Raw genomic sequence first — 24,915 nt, 5'->3', positions numbered from 1 at the left:
GTGACTTGTTTTTAGGCTGCTGGAATGTAGCGCAGCGGGAATGGGCACAGGAGGATTAGTTAGGCTCTGAGAGATAATGGTGGCTTGATAGGTGCATAGGGCATGAATGATGAACTTCAGAATCAAACTGGAGGGTGGAAGGGCTGGAAAGTCCCCAGAAACCCCCTCTCGGTTAACTAGGAAGCTGAGTCCCAGTGGCACCACAACGGCTCAATGTTTTATAGCTCATTCATAGCACAACAAGGGCTAAAAACCACTTGTGCCTTTTCTTTCTCTTCTCTTTCTTTCTTTTAATAGACAATTTGCTTTTGTACATTTTTCTTTTCCTTTTTTCTTTCGGAGACAGAGCCTCAAGCTGTCACCCTGGGTAGAGTGCCATGGCATCACAGATCACAGCAACCTCCAACTCCGAGCTCAAGCGATTCTCCTGCCTCCGCCTCCCAAGTAGCTGGGACTAGGCGCCCGCCACAACGGCCGGCTATTCCTTGGTTGCACCCGTCATTGTTGTTTGGCGGCCCGGGCTGGATTCGAACCCACCAGCTCAGGTGTATGTGGCTAGTGCCTTAGCTGCTTGAGCCACAGGCGCCGAGCCTCTTTTTTTTCTTTCTTTAAAATATTTGGGATTCGGGGGCGGCGCCTGTGGCTCAAGGAGTAGGGCGCCGGTCCCATATGCTGGAGGTGGTGGGTTCAAACCTAGCCCTGGCCAAAAACCAAAAAAAAAAATTTGGGATTCGGGTGGCGCCTGTGCCTCAGTGGGTAGGGCACCGGCCGCATACACTGAGTGTGGCCAGTTCGAACCTGACCTCATCCAAACTACAACAACAACAACAAAAATAGCCAGGTGTGGGCGGCGCCTGTGGCTCAAGGAGTAGGGCGCCCATCCCATATGCCGGAGGTGGCGGGTTCAAACCCAGCCCCGGCCAAAAACCACAAAAAAAAAAAAAAAAAAATTGCCAGGTGTTGTGGTGAGTGCCTGTAGTTCCAGCTACTTGGGAGGCTGAGGCAAGTGAATCGCCTAAGCACAGGAGCTGGAGGTTGCTGTGATCTGTGACACCCCAGCACTCTACTGAGGATGACAAAGTCAGACTCTGTCTCTAAATAAATAAATAAATAAATAAAAATATTTGGGATTCATTGAGGGCACAAAGAATTAGGTTTCACTGATTGCATTTGTTAGTTAAAGTCCCTCTTATAATTATTTATCTTTTCTCCTTTTTATTGTATTTTATTTTGGGGGGCGGGGAGAAGGTTCAGTGGTAAGGCTAGAAAGGTGAGTCGCCACTGGATGTACCTTTTCTCTTTTAATAGATAATTTGCTTTTGTACATTTTTAGTCTAAGGTATAAGGGTGCCCTTCACCCAGGAAGTGTGTATTATACCTGTTAAATGTGAATATACACATCCCCTCCTCTCCCTCCCACCTACTGATTTCCATTAAGTTTTATTTCTTTTCTTTTTTTTTTTTTTGCAGTTTTTTTTGGCCAGGGCTGGGTTTGAACCCACCACCTCCGGCATATGGGGTCAGCGCCCTACCCCTTTGAGCCACAGGCACTGCCCTTAAGTTTTATTTTGATATGTGCACTTAAGGGTTGATCGACTAGCTTCAATTTAGCAGGGAAGACAGATGGTGTTTGTTTTTCCATTCTTGTGATACTTCCCTTAGAAGAATGATCTCCAGTTCCACCCAGATTGTCACAAGAGATACTAGATCACCTTTTTCTTAATGGCTGAGTAGCACTCCAGGGCACATGTACATCATATTTTATTAATCCACTCATGTATTGATTTGCATCTTTTTTTCATGGACCTTGACCTGTAACTCAGCTAGTTTTTGCATTTTATTTATTTATTTATTTATTTTTTGAGACAGAGCCTCAAGCTTTCGCCCTGGGTAGAGTGCTGTAGCATCACAGCTTACAGCAACCTCCAACTCCTGGGCTTAAGTGAGTCTCCTGCCTCCACCTCCCAAGTCGCTGGGACTACAGGCACCCACCACAACGCCCGGCTATTTTTTGGTTGCAGGTGTCATTGTTGTTTGGCAGGCCTGGGCTGGATTCGAACCCAACAGCTCAGGTGTATGTGGCTGGCGCCTTTGCCACTTCAGCCACAGGCGCTGAGCCTAGTTTTTGCATTTTAAAAAAAGCAGTGCTGGCCAGGCCCAGTGGCTCACACCTGTAGTCCCAACACTCTTGCGAGGCCAAGGCAAGAGTATAACTTGAGCTCAGGAGTTGAGACCAACCTGAGCAAGAGCGAGACCCCCATATTTTGTATTTTTTTTTGCAGTTTTTGGCTGGGGCTGGGTTTGAACCCACCACCTCCAGCATATGGGGCCGGCACCCTACTCCTTTGAGCCACAGGTGCCGCTTGTATTTTTTTTTTTTTTTTTTCAGTTTTTGGCCAGGGTTCTTTACTTAGTATTCTCTACTAAAAATAAAAAAACTTAGCCAGGTGTTGTGACAGGTGCCTGTAGTCCCAGCTACTTAGGAGTCTGAGGCAAGAGAATTGCTTGAGTTGGAGGTTTCTGTGAGCTGTGATGCCATCACACTCTACCAAGCATGACAAAGTGATGCCCCATTTTTTTCTTCTTGTCAGCATTGAAGGTGAAGAAATTATTATTTGTTTTATTGCCTTAGAATACAGAAAGAAGGGCGGTGCCTGTGGCTCAGTCGGTAAGGCGCTGGCCCCATATACCGAGGGTGGCGGGTTTAAACCTGGCCCCGGCCAAACTGCAACCAAAAAATAGCCGGGCGTTGTGGCGGGCGCCTGTAGTCCCAGCTACTCGGGAGGCTGAGGCAAGAGAATCGCTCAAGCCCAGGAGTTGGAGGTTGCTGTGAGCTGTGTGAGGCCACGGCACTCTACAGAGGGCCATAAAGTGAGACTCTGTCTCTACAAAAAAAAAAAAAAAGAATACAGAAAGAAAAGATACTGGCTTATAGTTGCTAAAACACTGATAGGGAAGGTGGTGAGTGGTGCGGTGACACTATTAATTTTCTTTTTTTTTTTTTTTGTAGAGACAGAGTCTCACTTTATGGCCTTGGGTAGAGTGCCATGGCCTCACACAGCTCACAGCAACCTCCAACTCCTGGGCTTAAGCGATTCTCTTGCCTCAGCCTCCCGAGTAGCTGGGACTACAGGCGCCCGCCACAATGCCCAGCTATTTTTTGGTTGCAGTTCAGCCGGGGACGGGATTTGAACCCACCACCCTCGGTATATGGGGCCGGCGCCTTACTGACTGAGCCACAAGCACCGCCCGACACTATTAATTTTCAATCTGAAATCTCTGGGTCTTGGAGGCTGGTGCTGGGTAGTTAAAGGAATTAGCCTTGAAGCTCAGGTTCTTTCTCAGCACAGCTGGTGGAGGCCTTCTTTAGAGATGTGCTCAAGAAAAAATTCATATAGCACGCTCAATCCCTCTACTGCAGGTAGATACAACATTTTTATTTATTTATTTTTTTGAATGGGTGTGGTGGCTCCCGCCTGTAATCCCAGTATTCTGGGAAGCCGAGGCAGGTGGATTGCTTGAGCTCAGGAGTTTGAGACTAGCTTGAGCACAGGTAAGACCCTGTCTCTACTAAAAATAGAAAAACTGCCTCGGTGCCTGTGGCTCAAGCAGCTAAGGCGCCAGCCACATACACCTGAGCTGGTGGGTTCGAATCCAGCCCGGGCCCGCCAAACAACAATGATGGCTACAACCAAAAAATAGCCGGGTGTTGTGGCAGGTGCCTGTAGTCCCAGCTACTTGGGAGGCTGAGGCAGGAGAATCCCTTGAGCCCAGGAGTTGGAGGTTGCTGTGAGCTGTGGTGCCACAGCACTCTACCCAGGGCGAAAGCTTGAGGCTCTGTCTCAAAAAATAAAAATAGAAAAAGGGCGGTGCCTGTGGCTCAAGGAGTAGGGCCCCAGTCCCATATGCCGGAGGTGGCGGGTTCAAACCCAGCCCCGGCCAAAAAAAAAATAGAAAAACTAGTCTGGCATTGTGCTAGGCCCCAGTAGTCCCAGCTACTGAGAAGGCTGAGGCAAGAGGATCACTTGAGCCCAGGAGTTTGAGGACACTGTGGGCTAAGAGGCCATGGCACTCTACTGAGGGTGAGAGACTCTGTCTCAAAAAATAAAAATCATTTAGGTTGGGAGCCGTGGCTCACACCTATAATCCTAGCACTCTGGGAGGCTGAATTGTGTAGATTGCTTTAGCTCAGGAGTTTGACACCAGCCCGAACAAGAGTGAGACCCCCATCTCCAAAACATAAAAAAATTGTTTTTGTTTTTTTTTGGGGGAGGGCAGGTTGGGGATTGGAGACATAGTATCACTCTCTCGCCCAGGCTCAAGTGCCATGGACTCAGCTTACCTCATAGCAACTTAAACTCCTGGACTCAAGTGATCCTCCTGACTCAGCCTCCGAGTAGCTGGGACCACAGGTGCCCACCACAACACCCGGCTATTTTTTTGTTGCAGTTTGGCCAGGGCCGGATTTGAACCCACCACCCTCAGTATATGGGACTGGTGTCCAACTCACTGAGCCACAGGCGCCACCCTTCCTTCTTTTTTTTTTTTTTTTTTTTTATTGTTGGGGATTCATTGAGGGTACAATAAGCCAGGTTACATTGATTGCAAATTGTTAGGCAAATTCCCTCTTGCAATCATGTCTTGCTTCCTTCCTTTTTTTTGAGACCGAGTCTCACTCCATTGCCTGGGCTACAGTGCCATGACCTCAGTTTAGCTCACTTGCAGTCTGAAACTGCAAGTTCAGGGCAGGCTGTGCTGGCTCATGCCTGTAATTCCAGCACTCCGTGAGGCTGAGGCAGGTGGATTGCCTGAGCTCACAGGTTTGAGACCAGCCTGAGCAGAAGGAGATCCCATCTCTAAAAATAGCTGGGCATTGTGGCAGGCACCTGTAGTTCCAGCTATTCGGGAGGCTGAGGCAGGAGGATTGCTTGAGACCAAGAATTTGAGGTTGCTTTGAGCTATGACACCATAGCACTCTACTGAGGGTGACAAAGTGAGACTCTATCTCAAAAAACAAACAAAAAAACCTGATTCAATCAATCCTCCTGCCTCAACCTCCTGAGTAGTTGGGATGACAGGCTCCTGCCACAACACCCAGCTTATTTTTCTATTTTTAGTAGAGGCGGAGTCTCCCTCTTGCTCAGGCTGGTCTCACACGCCTGAGCTCAAGGGATCCCCCTGCCTCAGCCCCCCAGTGTGCTAGGACTACAGGCACCCACCACGACACCTGGCTAAAATTCATCCTTTTAAAAGTTGTCCAGTTTTACAAATTTTGAAAAATGTATACAGTTGTGTAGCCATAACCATAGTTGAGATGTAAATCATTTACAATCACCTGCAAAATTCCTTTGTTCCCCTTGGTAGTCAATTCTCTTCCTTCATGTCCAGCCCCTAGGAACCACTGATCTGATTTACGTTTCCATAGCTTGGCTTTCCCAAAAGCCAAGGGCAAGTGAATCACAAAGTGAGTGACTGTTGGTGTCTGTTCCTTTAACTTTTGAGATTCATCTATGTAGTCGCACATCTTAGTAATCACTTCCTTTTTATTGCTATCAAAGTGGTCCAGATTACACTACTGTAGCACAAAAATTATTTTGAGCAGAAGACTTCTGAGTTCCTGAAATCTCTTATCTTTCTGAAAGTAAAGCTTCCCCAAGGAAACAATTGTCACAGATCCCTTCCCTGGGAGCAACCAGTAGAGACCGACTCTTATCACCACAGAAGAGAAGTCTCCACACCACACCTAAAAGTCTTGCTTACAAAACGGTCCTATCTCTCATCTGTTCTGAGGGCTCATTTATCTTTCAAAAGAGTCATTCCTTTTCCCATCAGGGCTCTTTGTATCCATCCCCCTTCTCTCTTTAGGTAGTTAGTTGGCAAGGTGCACCCGTGGCTCGGGCCTATAATCCTAGCACTCTGGGAGTGGACTGCTTGAGCTCAGGTGTTCAAGACCAGCCTGAGCAAGAGGGAGACCTGGTTTCTACTAAAACGAAAAAAAGAAAAAAAAACCTCACTAGGCATGTTGCAGAAACCTGTGGTCTCAGCTACTCGAGAGGATGACGCAGGAGGATCACTTGGAGCCAGGAGTTTGAGGTTGCTGTGAGCTATGACATCACATAACTCTAGCCTGGGACAACAGAGTGCGATAATGTCTCAAAATGTAAAACATAAGGGCTGGGCATGGTGGCTCATGCCTGCAATCCTAGCACTTTGAGAGGGTGAGGTGGATGGATTGCCCTGAGATTACAGGTTTGAGACAAGACTGAGCCAGAGCGAGACCTTGTCTCTAAAAATAGCTGAGTGTTGTGGTGGGCATCTGTAGTCCCAGCTACTTGGGAGGCTGAGGCAAGAGAATCTCTTAAGCCCAAGAATTTGAGGTTGATGTGAGCTAGGATACTACAGCACTCTACTGAGGGCGACAAAGTGAGACTCTGTCTCTAAAAAAAAAAAAAAAAAAGTGTACTTCTCACAGCACTTGGTTGCACACACCGGGGCTTTTATCTCTCTCTGGGAAGAAGGGAAATGCTCCCACAAGTTGTCTTCTGAGTCAAGTCCCCATTCCCCTTAGTTGATGATTAATTAGCTTTCTAGGTTAAAATCTCAATGTTGGGTCTTGAGTGCTTTAAATACCATGGAAGACGACAAGGACCTCCCCAGTAAGAAGGTAATTAACCTCAATGTGAAAAACAGTTAAAAGGAAATGTGGATCTGAAGAGTCCCTTATCTCTAGTATACACTGTCTCAGGAGCCATTGAACAAAGTGACCCATCAGGTCCAGGGGAGGAAAAGATGTTTTGGGAAATGGAGGCTCTTGGGGCCAGAGAACAGCAGAAGGAAGTCTGGAGAAAAAGTTTGAGAGAGATGGAAAGCGCACTGGGCTGGCTGGAAACCTGAGCCCTGGATCCCACCACCATCTGGGCCCTAAGTGGTTGTGCAAACTGGGAAGTAGGATGCTTGCAGGCCTGTCTCCTTTCATCTATAAAACAAGAGCCTGTGCTTCTGACATCTCTTGCAGTTGTGACAGTTTTTGGTCTACATATCACCTGGAGGACGAATTTTGGAAAGAAGGAAAGGAGAACGGCCAGAGAAAAAAGAGGGGCAGGACCACGCAGGTGTGGGCTGTGCAGCTTGTACTTCAGCACATCACATGACAAACAGAGACGGTCCAACAGACTGTTAGTGACGGCTGCGGAGGACCCAGCCACAGACTGACGTATGAAGCTAGAGGTCTGCCAGGAACACAATATGCACAAGAGCAGCCAGGGAGATTTTCTTTTTTTGGCCAGGGCTGGGTTTGAACCCGCCACCTCTGGCATATGGGGCCGGCACCCTACCCACTTGACCACAGGTGCCGCCCGCCAGGGAGATTTTCTTTTTTTTTTTTGGCTCAATCTTTAAAATATGGAACGCTTCACGAATTTGCGTGTCATCCTTGCGCAGGGGCCATGCTAATCTTCTCTGTATGGTTCCAATTTTAGTATATGTGCTGCCAAAGCGAGCACCCGCCAGGGATATTTTCAACAGGAGGGTAGAGGACAGGAACCACGGAGACAGGTGCATTTATTAATTAATTCAACAGATAGATGGGCCATTTGTTCAATGGCCCCTGAGACTGTCTGTATATTAGAGGTACAGGGACTCTTCAGATCCACATTTTCTTAACCTGGAAGCCCCTTTTTCACAGTGAGATTCGTTACCTTCTCACCAGGAGGTCCTTGTCGTCTTCCATGGTATTTAAAGCACTCAAGATGCAACGTAGAGATTTTAACCTACAAAGCTAATTAATCATCAATAAGGGGAATGGGGACTTGACTCAGAAGACAACTTCTGGGAGCCTTTCCCTTCTTCCCAGAGAGAGGTAAAAGCCCCCAGCGGGGGTGTGCGCCCAAGTGCCCTGAGAAGTATACTCTTCTACCTATTTTCTTTACCATGTCCTCCTCACCTGACTGAGAAGGGCCTGGAGATAGAAACTGTGTTGTGGTGTGGCGCCCGTGGCTCCGTGAGTCGAGCGCCGGCCCCATATACCGAGGGTGGCGGGTTCGAACCCGGCCCCGGCCAAACTGCAACAAAAAAATAGCCGGGCGTTGTGGCGGGCGCCTGTAGTCCCAGCTGCTCGGGAGGCTGAGGCAGGAGAATCGCCTAAGCCCAGGAGCTGGAGGTTGCTGTGAGCTGTGTGACACCATAGCACTCTACCAAGGGCAATAAAGTAAAACTGTCACTACAAAAAAAAAAAAGAAAGAAAGAAAGAAAGAAAAAGAAAAAAGAAACTGTGTTATGTGTTCTCACCGCGTCGATATGGAGAGATTCAAGGAGACAGGCTCCCATTTAGCATAAGGGAAGCCTGTGATGGGTACTGCACTGGGGCACCGATATGCATACAGAGAGAGTCCCCACTCTGAGAGATTGTGATATCAAGTCAGGATATTGTAACCAATCATTTAACAGATACTTTTTTTTTTTTTGTCGCCCTCACTAGAGTGTCATGGCGTCACAGCTCACAGCAACCTCCAGCTCTTGGGCTAGGGTGATTCTCTTGCCTCAGCCTCCCCAGGCGCCCGCCACAACACCCAGCTATTTTTGTTGCAGTTGCCACTGCTGTTTTACCTGGCCAGGGCCGGGTTTGAACCCATCACCCTCAGTAGAAGGGGCCGGCGCCCTACCCACTGAGCCACAGGCACCACCCAACAGATATTTTTTGAGTAACTACCAAGTTATAGGTGGTGGGGATAAAGACAAATTTTCCTGCCCTGCTTGAAGGACGATAAACAACAAATAAGGTAAATAAATAAAGCACCTAGCATCTTAGTTAGAGATAAATCCTGGAGACAAAGCAGGGAAGGGCAAGAGAATCTGGTGGAAAGGGGTGAGAGCCATAATTTTATTTTATTTATTTATTTATTGTGGTCAGGGTTGGGTTTGAACTCACCACCTCCAGTTTCAGAATAGGGTTATAGAGAAAGCAAATAATATATATTTTTTAATTTTTATTAATTTTTTTTGAGACAGAGTCTCACTTTATGGCCCTTGGTAGAATGCTGTGGCATCACAGCTCACAGCAACCTCAAACTCTTAGGCTTAAGTGATTCTCTTGCCTCAGCCTCCCAAATAGCTGGGAGTACAGGCGTCTGCCACAATGCCCGGCTATTTTTTGTTGCAGTTGCCATTATTGTTTAGCTGTCCTGGGCCCGGTTCGAACCCACCACCCTTGGTGTATGTGGCTGGTGCCCTCACCACTGTGCCACAGGCACTGAGCCACAAACAGTATTTTATTATTTATTTATTTATTTATTTATTTTTGAGACAGAGCCTCAAGCAAGCTATCGCCCTGGGTAGAGTGCAGTGGGATCACAGCTCACAACAACTCAACTCCTGGGCTCAAGTGATTCTCCTGCCTCTGCCTCCCAAGTAGCTGGGACTACAGGTGCCTGCCACAACACCCAGCTATTTTTTGGTTGCAGCCGTCATTGTTGTTTGGCGAGCCCGGGCTGGATTCGAACCCACAAGCTCAGGGGTATGTGGCTGGCGCCTTAGCTGCTTGAGCCATGGGCGCCGAGCCACAAACAGTATTTTAAATAGTGGTTTTTTTTGTTTGTTTGTTTTAGAGACAGAGTCTCACTTTATGGCCCTCGGTAGAGTGCTGTGGCCTCACACAGCTCACAGCAACCTCCAACTCCTGGGCTTAAGCGATTCTCCTGCCTCAGCCTCCCGAGTAGCTAGCTGGGACTACAGGCGCCCGCCACAACACCCGGCTATTTTTTGGTTGCAGTTTGGCCGGGGCAGGGTTTGAACCGGCCACCCTCGGTATATGGGGCCGGCGCCTTACCTACTGAGCCATAGGCGCCGCCCTAAATATTGTTTTAAGTTCACTTTTTTTTTTTTTTTTTTTTTGTGGTTTTTGGCCAGGGCTGGGTTTGAACCACCACCTCCAGCATATGGGGCCGGCGCCCTATTCCTTGAGCCACAGGCGACGCCCTAAATTCACTTTTTAACCAATGTGAAATAAAGATTATGTCCATTTAGAGAGCACAAATTTCAGAGTCAGACTTCAATCCGTGCAGGATCAGTTACTTTGTGAGGAAATGGCTGGGGGCAGAAGCCTGATCGGTACTAGAAATTCCCAAGCTTTAGTTCTTCAGGGACCAATGTCTTCTCTTTGGCTGGTGACAACAGAGAATAGAACACAGAAATCTTTCAACATCAGGATGGAGATGATGTACACTAATTTTTAATCAAGCAAACCTTGAGTCAGATATAATATTGAAAGCAAATTATTGAACTTCAGCGTAACATTAATGTGGGTTTAGTCAAATTAAGTTCTTTTTTTTTTTTAAGAAATAAAAGGAACATGGTTAGGAACGAGAAGCACATGGAAGCTCAAAAACAATATTTTACAAAACCTTTGAAATAAATCTCTAGAGAAAAACATGATTAAGAACATATGATAATTAAAATATAAAAAACGGATGAGTTTAATATGTAGAAAAGAACTCATATAAGAAAAGCAGAACTCATTCACATTTGAAAGTCTTTCTCTTGCAGAAGATCTTAAAGTTTGGGATGTAGTAAAGTAAAACACAGCCTTTCAATTAAGAATTCAAGTACACAGCAGCAGCTTCTCCCACCAGGAAATTTTCTATTGATTTGTAATTTGGCCTTGAATTTGACCTGTGGCCTTCATGTCATGATAATTTGGGTCACTCTGAATATGCCCTCCCTTGAACAAGGGCCTTTGCTAATTTTAAATGAATGCAGCTGCCCATTTGCATTCTGCTATTTGCATCACAATATGTGGGAGTAAATTTGCAATTAATAAAACATTTCCAGTAAGCCGTCAGACTGAGTAAAGGAAGGACATTTATTTAAGTTTAAAAGCGGATATTTCATTTTTCCTTTTTGAAGACATAAAGGGGAAAGAAAACAGTTCATGTCTTTGAGAACCTTGGTAGAGGCCAGAATTGTACCCTGGGCTATAGTCTCTAAGCCATGCAACTTCAAATTAGATTTTAGTTTAAAAGACAAAAAAGTAAAATAAATACAAAAAAGTTTATACCAGGATTAAAAAAGTTGGACAGCCTGCCTTCCATCTTTCCTTCTTTTCTCTCTCTTTGGTTCAGTGAAAGCAGATCCTTTCCAAGTTTGATTCCCCAGGAGGGCTTGCATTTGAAACTACCTCCTTGAAAACTTTGGTGGTTGAGCATCTTAGGGCCTTCATTCCATCTTCCATAGGAGGCCGCCTTAACTAGTAATATATTGCCCCGTTATAGGGAACCAGAGGTTCCATGTGTGTGAGGTTCCACACGTGTATACCAGCAAAGCGAAGAATTGGGAAGGCCTGTCCTAAGAGAAAAGAGAGAATGAACTTGAAAGAGAAGAAGGAGAAGGAGGAGCCTGAGGAGGAGTCAGAATGTCTTACTTCTTTGGGTTATTATTATTATTATTATTATTATTATTTTGAGACAAGGTCTCACTCTGTGGCCTTGGGCAGAGTGCGGTGGAGTCATTATAGCTCACAGCCATCTCAAACTTGTGGGCTCTAGGAATCGTCTTGCCTCAGCCTCCTGAGTAGCTGAGACTACAGGTGCCTGGGACAACGCCCGGCTAGTTTTTCTATGTTTAGGTCAGAAGGGGGTCTCGCTCTCGCTCAGGCTGGTCTCAAACTCGTCTGAGCTCAAGCATTTCACCCACTGGGCCTCCCAGAATGCTAGGATTACAGGCGTGAGCCACCGCGCCCCGGCCTACTTGCGGGAAGTTCCTGCCTCCACTTTCCACCTGTTGAAATTCTCCATGTTTTTCAAGGCCAGAATGAAAAATCATCTACCGTGAGAAGTTTCTAGATCCTCTTAGGATCCATCTCAGCAAGACCCAAAAGCACTTTGCTGCCACCTCTATTGTATTACTAGTAATAGATCTAGATGGTGTTAGGCGGGACCCTGAATGCCACACTAGGGGGTAAATTAAGCTTTAGTTTGTAGTCGATGGGGAGCCATTAAGTTTCTGAGCACTGTTTTGGGAAGGTATCATCAAAGGTTGACTGAAAAGGCGGTTTAGGTGAGAACCCCAGGGAGGGAGCGCGTGGAATTACCCTTTCTCTCTTTGTATATTATTATGTGCCAGTCTATCCCGCTGTACAGACTTGGAAGCCACGTTAGTCTCGGGACACACCGTGTTCCCACGCAGCCTCCAAGCCCTCACCACTCCCTTTACTCTCTGCAATCTGGGGGTAATTCTTCCCCTGAAATTCTGCTTTTCAGGCTCAGCAATGGACCTGCTACCCGCCACGTCTAGAAATCGGTCCCTTTAGTTCTCATTAACAGTTCTGAGTCCATAACCTCCTGTTCCAAACTTAGTCTTTCCACAGCTCACAAACTAATTTCACTTCCCCTGCTTGCAGTTTGACATTAGGAAGGCATTTTGATTGTAGAAGCTTAAGAAGAAGCTTAATTAGTTAAGGGTAGCCATGGAGGAGAAGACTCGAAGAGATTCTGCAAGGCATTTTCGAGAGCTATGGGCTAGAGAGACCAGTGACTCTAGTTCCAAAGAGAGCGGTCAAAGCCTGCCTGCAGATTTTTCTTTGAACAGCTCTATTCTCATGCAAGCATGCCAGGGCTGGGGGTAACTTTTGTTGTTTTGTTTATAAAAGAAATCTAGAAAGGGAGTGGGGCCCGCCTCTTTTCTGACCCGAGGGCTGTCGGGCTGGGCGGCGAGATCCCGGGCAGCTCCCCCTCGGCGCGCCCGGGAGTCCCGCGGTAGCCCAGGGCACTTCCCCAGCTTCTCCGAGGGGCGGGGCGCGCCCAGCGGCCACGCGCGCGGGCGGTGGAGGGGGCGTGTCCCGCGGGCGCGCGCGGGCGGTGGAGGGGGCGTGTCCCGCGGGCGGCGGCGGCGGCGCGGGCCGGGTGCGCGGCGCTGCGTCCTGTGCTGGAATGTGCGGCTCCCGCGAGCTCGCGGCGCAGCAGCAGAGCGAGCGCCGCCGAGGCCCCGGGCCCCAGATCCTGGCGGCGGCCCGGACGGCTGGGTGAGGGCCGGTGGCCTGAGCACCCTCGGCAGTCGCACTCCTGGGCCTTCGCGGGCCTCCACGGCCCCTGCGCCCAACTTTTCCACCCTCCCCCTTTCCTCCCCTGCAACTCCAGCAACAAAGAAAAGTAGTCGGAGAAGGAGCGGCGACGCCGGGTGGCCCGCCCCACCTCGCCGAGGAAGGCGGGTAGGCGCGGAGCGGGGCTGGGGGTTCGATCGGGGTGGGGGAGGGCCGGCCGGGCGGCCGCGGCGGCGGGAGGGGGAGGGCGCGGAAGGACGCGGAGCGAGGCGCTGTCCAGGGCTGATTTGCAGATACTGCGGCTCCGGCGGCGGCCGCCGCGCCGGGCGGGGGCGGGTGGCCGAGCGGGATCGGGTTACACCGCCGCGGCCCAGGGGCTGGGCCGGGGGCGTTCGTGGGGAGCGGCGCGTCGCCGGGACCCCCCTCCCCAGATGAGGCCGGGCCGCCGCCTCTGCGCGGGCCCGGACGACACTCCTAAGTCCGCTTCCTCTGAGGCCGAAGCGCGGAGCTGCTCGGGGCCCTAGTCCTGAAAGTTCCTCCTCTTCCTCCTTCTGCCCCCAGGTCCCACCGCAGCCCCGCGCCGGCCCCCGGCCCTCCCGGCCCCCTCCCCCCCGGCCTCTCCCTCTCTCCGGAAGGCGCCGTTGAGTGCGGCCGGGCGGGTTGAGTCAGCCCCGGGGCCCCGGCGGTTCCGCCGGCGGGGCTGGACAGCGATTTCTGCGCTCCGGCCGCGCCGGCGCCGACGTCCCCGCGCCCGGCCGCCCCACTGCGCTAGCTGGCGGGACTGGGGCGCGCGTCCGGCCGGGCGCCGCAGGGGAGTGAAGTTCGCAAACTTCCGGGGCGCGGGGGCGGCGGCCGGCCCGCGTGGGGGCTGCCTGCGGCGCTCCGGGCCCGACTCCTCCGAGGGCGCCCGTGCAGCCTCCCGGCCCTCGGCGGAGGGGCCCGGACGCCGGCTACGCGGTAACTTTCCGCCCCGTCCCCAGACTTGTGCCCCCGGGCCGGGGTGGGGGCTGCCTGGACTCGGGGAAGACTCGGTCCGGCCCAACGGCTCCCCGGGTTTGGCCACTTCCCCCGTTTTGGTGCTGGGGGAGCAGAGGAAAAGCTTGAAGACCAGGGTTGAGGCAACTCCCGAGAGTTGGTGTGTTGCTGTGTGCGGTGAGCGGGCCGAGCCGAGAGGAAGCGAGAGCTCCCGAGTTTGCAAAGAGCTGCTTTGTGTTTGGTATTTTGAGAAAATGGCCGAATGCCTATTTCAGTTAGGAATGCCGCGCCGAGGTAGGCGCTGGTGGCAGCCGCACACAGGAATTCGTGAGCACGTTGGGCTTTCGGGCTGCGCTGGGAAGGTCTTCCGGACAAATGTTAACATTCCTTTAGGGGTGGTAGGATTTGGGGAGGGGGAGTAGAAAAGTCGACGATGGGGTAAACTACCCAGTTGTTGGGCTGTGGAGCTCCAGGAGAGCTTTCCGTGCTCTGTGATGGCATTTGATTCCAACTTTTGTTGGTACTTAGAACTAAACCGGGTTGGTGTTTTTACACTTGGGTAAAAGGGATTACTTTCGCATTTTATCCTTTTACTACTTGTCACTTATTTTGCTTTTTCTGATTTGCAAGAGAGCACTTCGTTTGAGAATAGCACCTTTTCGGTGGTTGGGAAGTTAACGTGGCTAAGACCATTGAAAAAGCCCAGCTTGTTTTCCAAGAAGGTGATCTCGTAATGGCTTCCACTAGGCAAGTAGGCCAGATCAGGCACAATGCAAGGAAACTGCTGATGGTCGAGTTGGGTGGTACGATTATTTTATTAGGGGGCTTGAGGAAAATTCTTTATTTTTACTTGTGTAAAGTTTTGAGCAAACCAAAACTTCCTTTTCACAGGAAAAGGCATCCATAATATTCAATATTATTTTTTTCTCTTAAATTGGTAGTGAAAAAAGAGAGACCAAGTTGTACTTTTTCAACAGTAGTTTTTTTCTTTTGAAGTTAGTGGAGTTTGTATGAAATTCAGTTCAGTTGAATGAACAATTCTTACAGGCTTCTACTGTCCAGGCATTTTTGGGTACTGAATAATGGGCAGGCTTGTGGATTTCTGGGTTTTCTGATTCAGACTGTTGAACTGATGAAGGGGAGGAGGTGTTGGACTACTCATGTATTTAGCTTTAAAAATTGTAATTAACCTTAAAAATGAAGGTTGCTTTTTCCGCCCCCCCCAGAACAATTAAAAGTTCTGCCTGCCTGCAACAGACGTAGTTCATGAATGAGTTGTCAAACAATTGGCAGAATTTTTTCTAGGGATAGTAGAAATTTTTGTTGGTGACTGCAGTAAAGAGAATGGGAATTAACAAAAATGTTTTAAAGAGTTGTCACTAGTAGTTAATAAAGCTTATTGAATTTTAAAGGTGGTACTGAGAAGTTTTTTCTTAAGTTATGAAGAATTATAATGTTGTGTTTAAACTGGTGCTCTTGTGTTTTGTTTTTTCAAAATTCAGTACAGTTATGGCCACCCAGGTAATGGGGCAGTCTTCTGGCGGAGCAGGGCTGTTCACTGGTAACAGCGGCATCAGCATGGCGTTGCCTAACGACATGTATGACTTACATGACCTCTCCAAGGCTGAGCTGGCCGCACCTCAGCTTATCATGCTGGCAAATGTGGCTTTAACTGGGGAAGTAAATGGCAGCTGCTGTGATTACCTGGTTGGTGAAGAAAGACAGATGGCAGAGCTGATGCCTGTTGGGGATAACAACTTTTCAGATAGCGATGGAGAAGGACTCGAGGAGTCTTCTGAAATAAAAGGCGAACACAATGGACTGGAAAACATGGAACTGAGAAATTTGGAGCTCAGTGTTGTAGAACCTCAGCCGGTATTTGAGGCATCACCTGCCCCAGAAGTTTACAGCTCAAATAAAGATCTTCCTCCAGAAACACCTGGAGCAGAGGACAAATGCAAGAATTTGAAGACCAAACCCTTCCGCTGTAAGCCGTGCCAGTATGAAGCAGAATCTGAAGAACAGTTTGTCCATCACATCAGAATACACAGTGCCAAGAAATTTTTTGTTGAAGAAAGTGCGGAGAAGCAAGCAAAAGCCAGGGAATCTGGCTCTTCCACTTCAGAAGAGGGCGATTTCTCCAAGGGCCCCATTCGCTGTGACCGCTGTGGCTACAATACCAATCGTTACGATCACTATACTGCACACCTGAAGCACCACACCAGAGCTGGGGATAACGAGCGAGTCTACAAGTGCATCATTTGTACATATACAACAGTTAGTGAGTATCACTGGAGGAAACACTTGAGAAACCATTTTCCAAGGAAAGTATACACGTGTGGGAAATGCAACTATTTTTCAGACAGAAAAAACAATTATGTTCAGCATGTTAGAACTCATACAGGTAAGAAAAGCTTTCTTACCCTTAAGTTCACTCTCATCTCTCATTGTTAATTGAGTGGTGCTTGACAAAAAGGGCTCGGAGTTCAGATCCAGGTTCCATTATTTGCTGTGTTTATGACCTTGGACAAGTTACTTAACTTTGTTGAACCTTCTCCATGGAGTAACTGTGTAGGATTGGAGGAGGAGTAAGTGAATTAACATATATAAAGTGCTTAGTGTTGTTTGAAATGAATAGCCAAGAGCCATCTAATCAATGCTCTTTTTTTTTTTTTCCCGGAGATAAGAGTTTCACTCTGTTGCCCTGATTTGAGTGCTATAGTGTCATAGCTCACAGCAACCTCAAAGTCTTTTTTTAATGGTTGCAGCCATCATTGTTTGGCGGGCCCAGGCTGGATTCAAACCTGCCAACTCAGGTGTATGTGGCTGGCACCTAATCCACTTGAGCCACAGGAGCCGAGCCCTCAAACTCTTGAGTTGAAGTGATCCCCTTGATTCAGCTTCCTGAGCAGTTGGGACTACAGGTGCCCATCACTAGCCTGAGTAATTTTTTTTTTTTATTTTTGAGACAGAGTTTCACTTTGTTTCCTTCAGTAGAGTGCCATGGTGTCACTTACAGCTTACAGCAACCTCAAGCTCTTGGGTTCAAGCGATTCTCTTGCCTCAGCCTCTCCAGTAGCTGGGACTACAGACGCTCGCCACAAAACCTTGCTTTTTTTTTTTTTGAGACAGAGTCTTACTATGTCGCCCTCGGTAGAGTGCTATGGCATCACAGCTCACAGTAACCTTAAACTCTTGGGCTTAAGTGATTCTCTTGCCTCAGTCTACCAAGGATCTAGGACTATGGGCACCCACTACAACGCCTGGCTATTTTTTTTTTTGGTTGTAGTTGTCATTGTTGTTTGGCAGGCCCGGGCTGGATTTAAACCTGCCAGCTCTGGTGTATGTGGCTGGTGCCCTAGCTGCTGAGCTATAGGCGCCAAGCCCACCCTTCTATTTTTTTTTTTTTTTTTGTAGAGACAGAGTCTCACTGTATCACCCTCGGGTAGAGTGCCGTGGCGTCACACGGCTCACAGCAACCTCCAACTCCTGGGCTTACGCGATTCTCCTGCCTCAGCCTCCCGAGCAGCTGGGACTACAGGCGCTCGCCACAATGCCCGGCTATTTCCCCGTTGCAGTTTGGCCGGGGCCGGGCCTGAACCCGCCACCCTCGGCATATGGGGCCAGCGCCCTACTCACTGAGCCACAGGCGCCGCCCCCACCCTTCTATTTTTAAAGATGGGGTCTTGCTCTGGCTCAGGCTGGTCTTGAACCTGTGAGCTCAGGCAATACACCTGCCTTGGCTTCCCAGAGTGCCAGGATTACAGGTGTGAGCCACCGTGCTGGGCCAGCCCAACTAATTTTTCTAGTAGAGACGGGGTACGGGGTCTCACTCTTGCTCAGGCTGGTCTTGAACTCCTGAGCTCAAACAGTTCACCTGCCTCGGCCTCCCAGACTGCTAGGGTTACAGTGGGAACCACCACACTCTGCCTACCAATGCTCTTGTAAAGTACATATCCTACCAGCTTGAGATAGACCATTTCACTAAATTAGATTGCTTTTTTTTTTTTTTTTTTTGTAGAGACAGAGTCTCACTTTATGGCCCTCAGTAGAGTGCCGTGGCCTCACACAGCTCACAGCAACCTCCAACTCCTGGGCTTCAGCAATTCTCTTGCCTCAGCCTCCCAAGTAGCTGGGACTACAGGCACCCGCCACAACGCCCGGCTATTTTTTGGTTGCAGTTTGGCCGGGGCCGGGTTTGAACCCGCCACCCTCAGCATATGGGGCTGGCGCCCTACCAACTGAGCCACAGGCGCTGCCCTGAAGCTGTTTTCTTAAGAAAGCTGTTTTCTTTTTTTTTTTTTTTTTTTTAATTTGGCCGGGGCTGGGTTTGAACCCGCCACCTCCGGCATATGGGACCGGCGCCCTACCCGCTGAGCCACAGGCGCCGCCCGAAAGCTGTTTTCTTAAGAAAGTGGAAAAAGGAACTGTTTTTCAGACAGGAAACAACGTTCAGCCTGTTTGAATGCATGCACCTTGCTAGAACTTTCTTAAAAATATGAAAAATTTTAAACATTGCAGAAATGAAGAGAATGCCACAATGTGTAATATAATACTCTTCACCTGGGCGGCGCCTGTGGTTCAGTGAGTAGGGCACTGGCCCCATATACCAAGGGTGGTGGGTTCAAACCCGACCCCAGCCAAACTACAACAAAAAAATGGCTGGGTGTTGTGGCGGGTGCCTGTAGTCCCAGCTACTCGGGAAGCTGAGGGGAGAGAATTACCTAAGCCCAGGAGTTGGAGGTTGCTGTGAGCTGTGATGCCACGGCACTCTACCCAGGGTGATAAAGGGAGACTCTATCTCTAAAAAAAAAAAAAAAGTGAAACTCACAGGTGAAATTCCATTGTAAGAACTATCTCTAGATCATGACCAATGGTTTATGTGTCGAATGCTTTTAAAATCTAGTCCAGTAAAATAATTTGCAGTCCCTTTGGAATTTGTTGTAACCTGTGATTGTCTGCATGTTTTGAAACTATTTGATTTCAGAAATAAATTTCACACATTCCAAAAGTACACAGCATAGGAAACAAAGTTACATTAATTGTTAGACAAACTGTTAGACTGGAGCTAATTTCACCTACAATTTTTATTATTTATTTATTTTGACAGAATCTTGCCTTGTAACCTGGGCTAGAGTGCAGTGTCTTCATCATAGCTCACTGCAACCTGAATTTCCTGAGGTCAAGCCTTCTGAGTAGCTCAGACTGCATACCTGGCTAATTTCTCTTTATATGTGGAAATGGAGTCTTGCTCTTGATCAGGCTGATCTTGAACTCTGGGCCTCAAGTGATCCTCTAGCCTCAGCCTCTCAAAATGCTAGGATTAGAGGAGTGAGCCATCTGCCTGGCCTTCACCTACAAATTCCTTTTTTTTTTCTTTTTTAGAGACAGAGTCTCAGTTTGTCCCCCTCAGTAGAGTGCTGTGTCATCACAGCTCACAGCAATCTCCAGCTCTTGGGCTTAGGCGATTCTCTTGCCTCAGCCTCCCAAGTAGCTGGGACCACAGGCGCCCGCCACAATGCCTGCGTATTTTTTGTTGCAGTTTGGCTGGGTCCGGGTTTGAACCCGCCACCCTTGGTATATGGGGCCAACGTCCTACTGATTGAGCCACAGGTACCACCCTTACAAATTCCATTTTTTTTTTTTTGTTTTTTGTTTTTTGTTTTTGAGACAAGAGTTTTACTTTGTCACCCTCAGTAGAATTCCATGGTGTCATAGCTCACAGCAACCTCAAAATTCTGGGCTCAAGTGATTCTCTTGCCTCAGCCTCACAAGTAGCTGGGACTACAAGCACCTGCCACAATGCCTGGCTGTTTTCAGAGACGGGGTCTCGCTCTTGCTCAGGCTGGTCTTGAACTCCTGTGCTTGAGCAGTTCACCAGCCTCGGCCTCCCAGAGAGCAAGGATTACAGGCGTGAGCCACTGCGCCCAGCCTTCACCTACTTATTCTTTTTATTTGTTTATTTATTTATTTTATTTTTTTGGTTTTTGGCCGGGGCTAGGTTTGAACCCGCCACCTCCGGCATATGGGACCGGCACCCTATTCCTTGAGCCATAGGCGCCGCCCGTATTCTTAAAACAAATCCCAGATATGGGTGGCGCCTGTGGCTCAAGGAGTAGGGCGCTGGTCCCATATGCCAGAGGTGGTGGGTTCAAACCTAGCCCTGCCAAAACCACAAAAAAAACAAATCCCAGATATTATATATACTTCACCCATAAATAAGTAGTACCTATTTTTTTTTTTTTGAGGCAAAGCCTTAGAGTTGGGGGTATGTGACTGGTGGCATAACCACTGTGCTATGGATGCTGAGCCTTCTTTTTTTTGTTTTGTTTTATTAAATCTTTGTACATTAATGCAATAATGGAGTACAATGTGCTGGTTTTATTCTTTTTCTTTTGTTTATTACATTTTTTTTTTTTTTTGCAGTTTTTGGCCAGGGCTAGATTTGACCTGCCACCTCCAGCATATGGGGCCAGCACCCTACTCCTTGAGCCATAGGGGCCGCCCTCTTTTTCTTTTCTTTTTTTTTTTTTTTTTTTTTTTTTTTTTGTAGAGACAGAGTCTCACTTTATGGCCCTCGGTAGAGTGCTATGGCCTCACACAGCTCACAGCAACCTCCAACTCCTGGGCTTAAGCGATTCTCTTGCCTCAGCCTCCCGAGTAGCTGGGACTACGGGCACCCGCCACAACGCTCGGCCATTTTTTGGTTGCAGTTTGGCCGGGGCTGGGCTTGAACCCGCCACCCTCGGCATATGGGGCTGGCGCCCTACTGACTGAGCCACAGGCGCCGCCCCTCTTTTTCTTTTCTTAAGATGGAGTCTAACTTTTTCACCCTGGGTAGAGTGCTGTGGTATCATAGCTTACACCAACCTCAAACTCTTTGGCTCAAGCAATCCTTTTGCCTCAGCCTCTTTAGTAGCTGGAACTACAGGCACCTGCCACAATGCATGGCTATTTTTAGAGAAGGGAGTCTTGCTCTAGCTCAGGCTGGCCTTGACTCATGAGTTCAGGTAATCCACTTACCTTGGCCTCCCAGAGTGATGGGATTATAGGCGTGAGCCACCCAGCCCAGCAGTACTACATACTCTATTTATTTATTTATTTTGAAACAGTCTTATAGCTCACAACAACCTCCAACTCTTGGGCTCAAGCAATCATCTTGCCTAAGTTTTTTTCTATTTTTGGTAGAGATGGGTGCCTCGCTTTTGCTCAGGCTGGTCTCGAACTCCTGAGCTCAAGCTATCCACCTTGGCCTCCCAGGGCGCTAGGATTTACAGGCCTGAGCCACCCCTCAGGCCTACATACTCTTTTTTTAACAGTTGTTCTAAAACCTTAGGCCGTAACTTAAAATCATCAGTAGTGTATATCATTTAGGTAGCAACTGTGACACGTGGTAAAGCTTGTGACTTACGTGAGCACCCTGATGGCCACCTCCCTCCCTGTATTGATGGCGTCTTTGAGTTGACCTAATTTTCATAGGCTGGACGGGCACCACTTGTATGTATTAGTACAGTAGGCTTAGATCCTTATGTTGACCACTTCCATATATGTTGACCGTTTGTTACAGCCCCGTGGGTGGTCAACTTAGAGAGCTTCTACTGTGTGTGCAGTTGGCCTTCTGTATCCATGGGTTCCACATGTTCAGATTCAGCCAACCAGGGATCCAAAAACAAAAAAGGATGATTGCCTCTGTACTGAACAGGAACAAATATTTTTCTTGTCATCATTCCCTAAACAATACAGTATATCAACTCTTTGCATAACATTACATTGTATTATATATTATAAATAAAGTATATGGGAGGGTTTGAGAGGGTTTGTGTAGGATATATATGCAAGGAGATCCTGGAACCAATTCCCAAGTAGTCTACCATGGGACGACTGTGGACTCACAGCCACCGTGCAAGTCAGCATACAGAATTTGTACTAGTCCCCCAGTGTCTTTGTCTTATTAGATTTGTTTTTTTAGAGGCCCTGTGTGGTGGCTCATGGATGTAATCCCAGTACTTGGGAGGCTGAGGCGGGTGGATTGCTCCCAGGTTTGAGGCCAGCCTGAGCCAGAGCAAGACCTCCACTCTAAATAGCCGGGTGGTGTGGTGGGTGCCTGTAGTCCCAGCTACTTGGGAGGCTGAGGCACGAGAATTGCTTACTTCAGGAGTTTGAGGTATGATGCCAAGGCACTCTACGGAGGGTGACAAAGTGAGACACACACACACATATATATATGTGCAATTTTTTTTTTTTTTTTTTTTTTTTTTGTAGAGACAGAGTCTCACTTTATGGCCCTCGGCAGAGTGCCATGGCCTCACACAGCTCACAGCAACCTCCAACTCCTGGGCTTAAGCGATTCTCTTGCCTCAGCCTCCCAAGTAGCTGGGACTACAGGCACCCGCCACAACGCCCGGCTATTTTTTGGTTGCAGTTTGGCCGGGGCCGGGTCTGAACCCGTCACCCTCAGTATATGGGGCCGGTGCCTTCCTGACTGAGCCACAGGCGCCGCCCTATGTGCAATTTTTTTAAGATATGAGGTCTCTGCCTGTTTCCCAGGTTGGTCTTGAACTCCTGGGCTCAAACAGTCCTGCTTCAGCCTGCCGTGTAGCTGGGATGCCTGGCTGGTTCAGGTGTATGTCTCAGAACTGTTGGGTTGCTGAACAACATAATAGTTTTCTCAAGAAACTAAGAATGTTTTTAATAGTAAATTTAAATTCATCGATTTGAAGAACATTTTTAGAAGGAACAATGGAAACTGGAGGGAACAGGGCAAATTTCACTGTTGCTATGTATTTTTGATTTTTATGTAAAGTTTGGTTTTTTTTTTGCCAGGTGTGGTGGCACTGTGGGAGGCTGAGGCAGGAGGATTGCTTGAGCTCAGGGGTTTGAGACTTGCCAGAGTGAGAGTGAGACCCCAACTCATAAAAAAACGTGAAAAACCCAGCCAGGTATCGTGACGAGTAGCTTCCGGAGTCTGAGACAGGTGAATCCCTTGAGCTTAGAAGTTCAAGACCAGCCTGAGCAAAAAGCAAGACCCCTGTTTCTACTAAAAATAAAATTAGCTGAGCATTGTGTTAGGCGCCTATGCTCCCAGATACTTGGGAGGCTGAATTTGAGGTTGCTGTGAGCTGGGATGCCATGGTACTCAACCCAGGGCAATGGAATAAGAGTCTTGTCTCAAAAAAAAAAAAAAAAAAAAAGAAGAAGAAGAAAAAAAATTTTTAGAGTGGTTTATTTTTATCTTAGTTAAGAAACTAATTTTTAATGGCCATTTTTTTTGTTTGTTTTTATTAAATCATAGCTGTGTCATTAATGTAATCATGGGGTACAAATGTGCTGGTTTATTTATGATTAGAAAGGTTTTCATCAAACTGGTTAAAATGGCCAGGTTTTATGTATGTAGCTATCATACATTATTCCTCTCTTTTAAGGTTTATATATAATATTTTATTTCCTTTCTTGTTTCTTTGCTACTTGTTCCAGGATAAAGCTGATATTAACACAATAAGGTTATTATTACATAGCTAACATTAGTTGTATCTCACTTTGTATTTTCTTTTTTTTATAATTAGAAACAATTTCACTCAGTTGTCTCAGCTAGAGTGCTGTGGTGTCATTGTAGCTCACTGTAACCTCAACTCCTGGGCTGAAATGATGTTGCTCTCAACCTCCTGATTTCTCCTGCCTCAGCTTCTGCAGCAGCTGGGCTGAGATGACACCATGGCACCCTACCCAGGGTGGCAGAGTGAGACTCTGTCTCAAAAACAAACAAACAAATTAAAGTTCAGATATCTCGTTATACTACAAGATAACTGAATTCACCTCCGGTGGGGGAACCGGAGATTACTTTTATTCAAATTGGCCTCTTAAATTTTGTGGTTTTGCGTTTTAACCAGAGGTCAAATTCTAATTTTTTTTTTTTTTTAGTATTTTTTTTTTTGTCTTTTTTTTTTTTTTTTTTTGTAGAGACAGAGTCTCACTGTACCGCCCTCAGGTAGAGTGCCGTGGCCTCACACAGCTCACAGCAACCTCCAACTCCTGGGCTGAAGCGATTCTCTTGCCTCAGCCTCCCGAGTAGCTGGGACTACAGGCGCCCGCCACAACGCCCGGCTATTTTTTTGTTGCAGTTTGGCCGGGGCTGGGTTTGAACCCGCCACCCTCGGCATATGGGGCCGGCGCCCTACTCACTGAGCCACAGGCGCCGCCCAGTCAAATTCTAATTTAAAAGAAAACACTTTTGCTTGTAAGTATAACCGAAAAATTAGTGCATGGTGTTCTATAACACCTTTACTGAGATAAATTTATATGCTATGTGATTCATTGTAGATTGGCCTGATATTGACATTTCATATAAAAGGAATCATAATAGGAGTAGGGCACTGGCCCCATATACCAGAGGTGGCGGGTTCATAACCTGGCCTGGGCCAAAAATAAATAAATAAATAAAATAAAATAAAATTCTTTTTTTCTTTTTTTTTTTTGAGACAGTCTCACTTTGTCACCCCTGGTAGAGTGCTGTGGTGTCATAGATCACAGGAACCTCAGACTCTAGGGCTCAAGTGATCCTCTTGCTTCAGTTTTTCATTTTGAGTAGAAATGGGGTTTCACTCCTGCTGAGGCTGGTCTCGAACTCGTGAGCTCAATCTATCCACCTGCTTTAGCCTCCAAGAGTGGTAGGCCTACAGGCGTGAGCCGCTGTGCCAGACCCATACTTTTGATTACTATCATGTTTTCAGAGTTCATGTATAGTGTCATATGCCCAGTACTTGTTTTCCTTTTATTGCCAGAAATAATCTCTTGAATGGATATGTAACATTTTGTTTATATATTCAATAGTTCATGGATGTTTGGATTCTATTGACTTTTTAGCTATTATGAATAATGGCTGCTATGAACATTCATGTTTAAGTTTTTTTATT

General features: G+C 47.6%; 1 protein-coding gene and 1 non-coding gene across 6 annotated transcripts in view; one reads left to right on the top strand and one right to left on the bottom strand.

The window, feature by feature from the left end:
- Positions 1-7,395: 7,395 nt before the first annotated feature.
- Positions 7,396-7,502, bottom strand: LOC128597792 (U6 spliceosomal RNA). The gene has a single exon (XR_008383351.1). It is a non-coding gene; the product is annotated as a U6 spliceosomal RNA (small nuclear RNA).
- A 5,391-nt stretch (positions 7,503-12,893) lies between these two features.
- REST (RE1 silencing transcription factor) overlaps positions 12,894-24,915 on the top strand; it is a 29,993-nt gene continuing 17,971 nt past the window's right edge. For 2 of the 5 annotated variants that reach the window (XM_053607345.1, XM_053607342.1), the window contains exons 1-2: positions 12,894-13,198; positions 15,508-16,409. In XM_053607345.1, coding sequence (XP_053463320.1) covers positions 15,515-16,409 — 895 coding nt within the window. In that variant the 5' untranslated portion in view covers positions 12,894-13,198; positions 15,508-15,514. Of the gene's footprint in view, positions 13,199-13,886; positions 13,988-14,130; positions 14,183-14,213; positions 14,247-15,507; positions 16,410-24,915 lie in introns of those variants that run through there. The other 3 variants (XM_053607346.1, XM_053607343.1, XM_053607344.1) reach the window with 3 other exon arrangements.

This window comes from Nycticebus coucang, chromosome 10 (assembly GCF_027406575.1).
Source record: "Nycticebus coucang isolate mNycCou1 chromosome 10, mNycCou1.pri, whole genome shotgun sequence".
Classification (NCBI taxonomy): domain Eukaryota; kingdom Metazoa; phylum Chordata; class Mammalia; order Primates; family Lorisidae; genus Nycticebus; species Nycticebus coucang.
The sequence above is the reverse complement of the archived record's forward strand: the minus strand, read 5'-3'. Positions and strand labels throughout refer to the sequence as shown.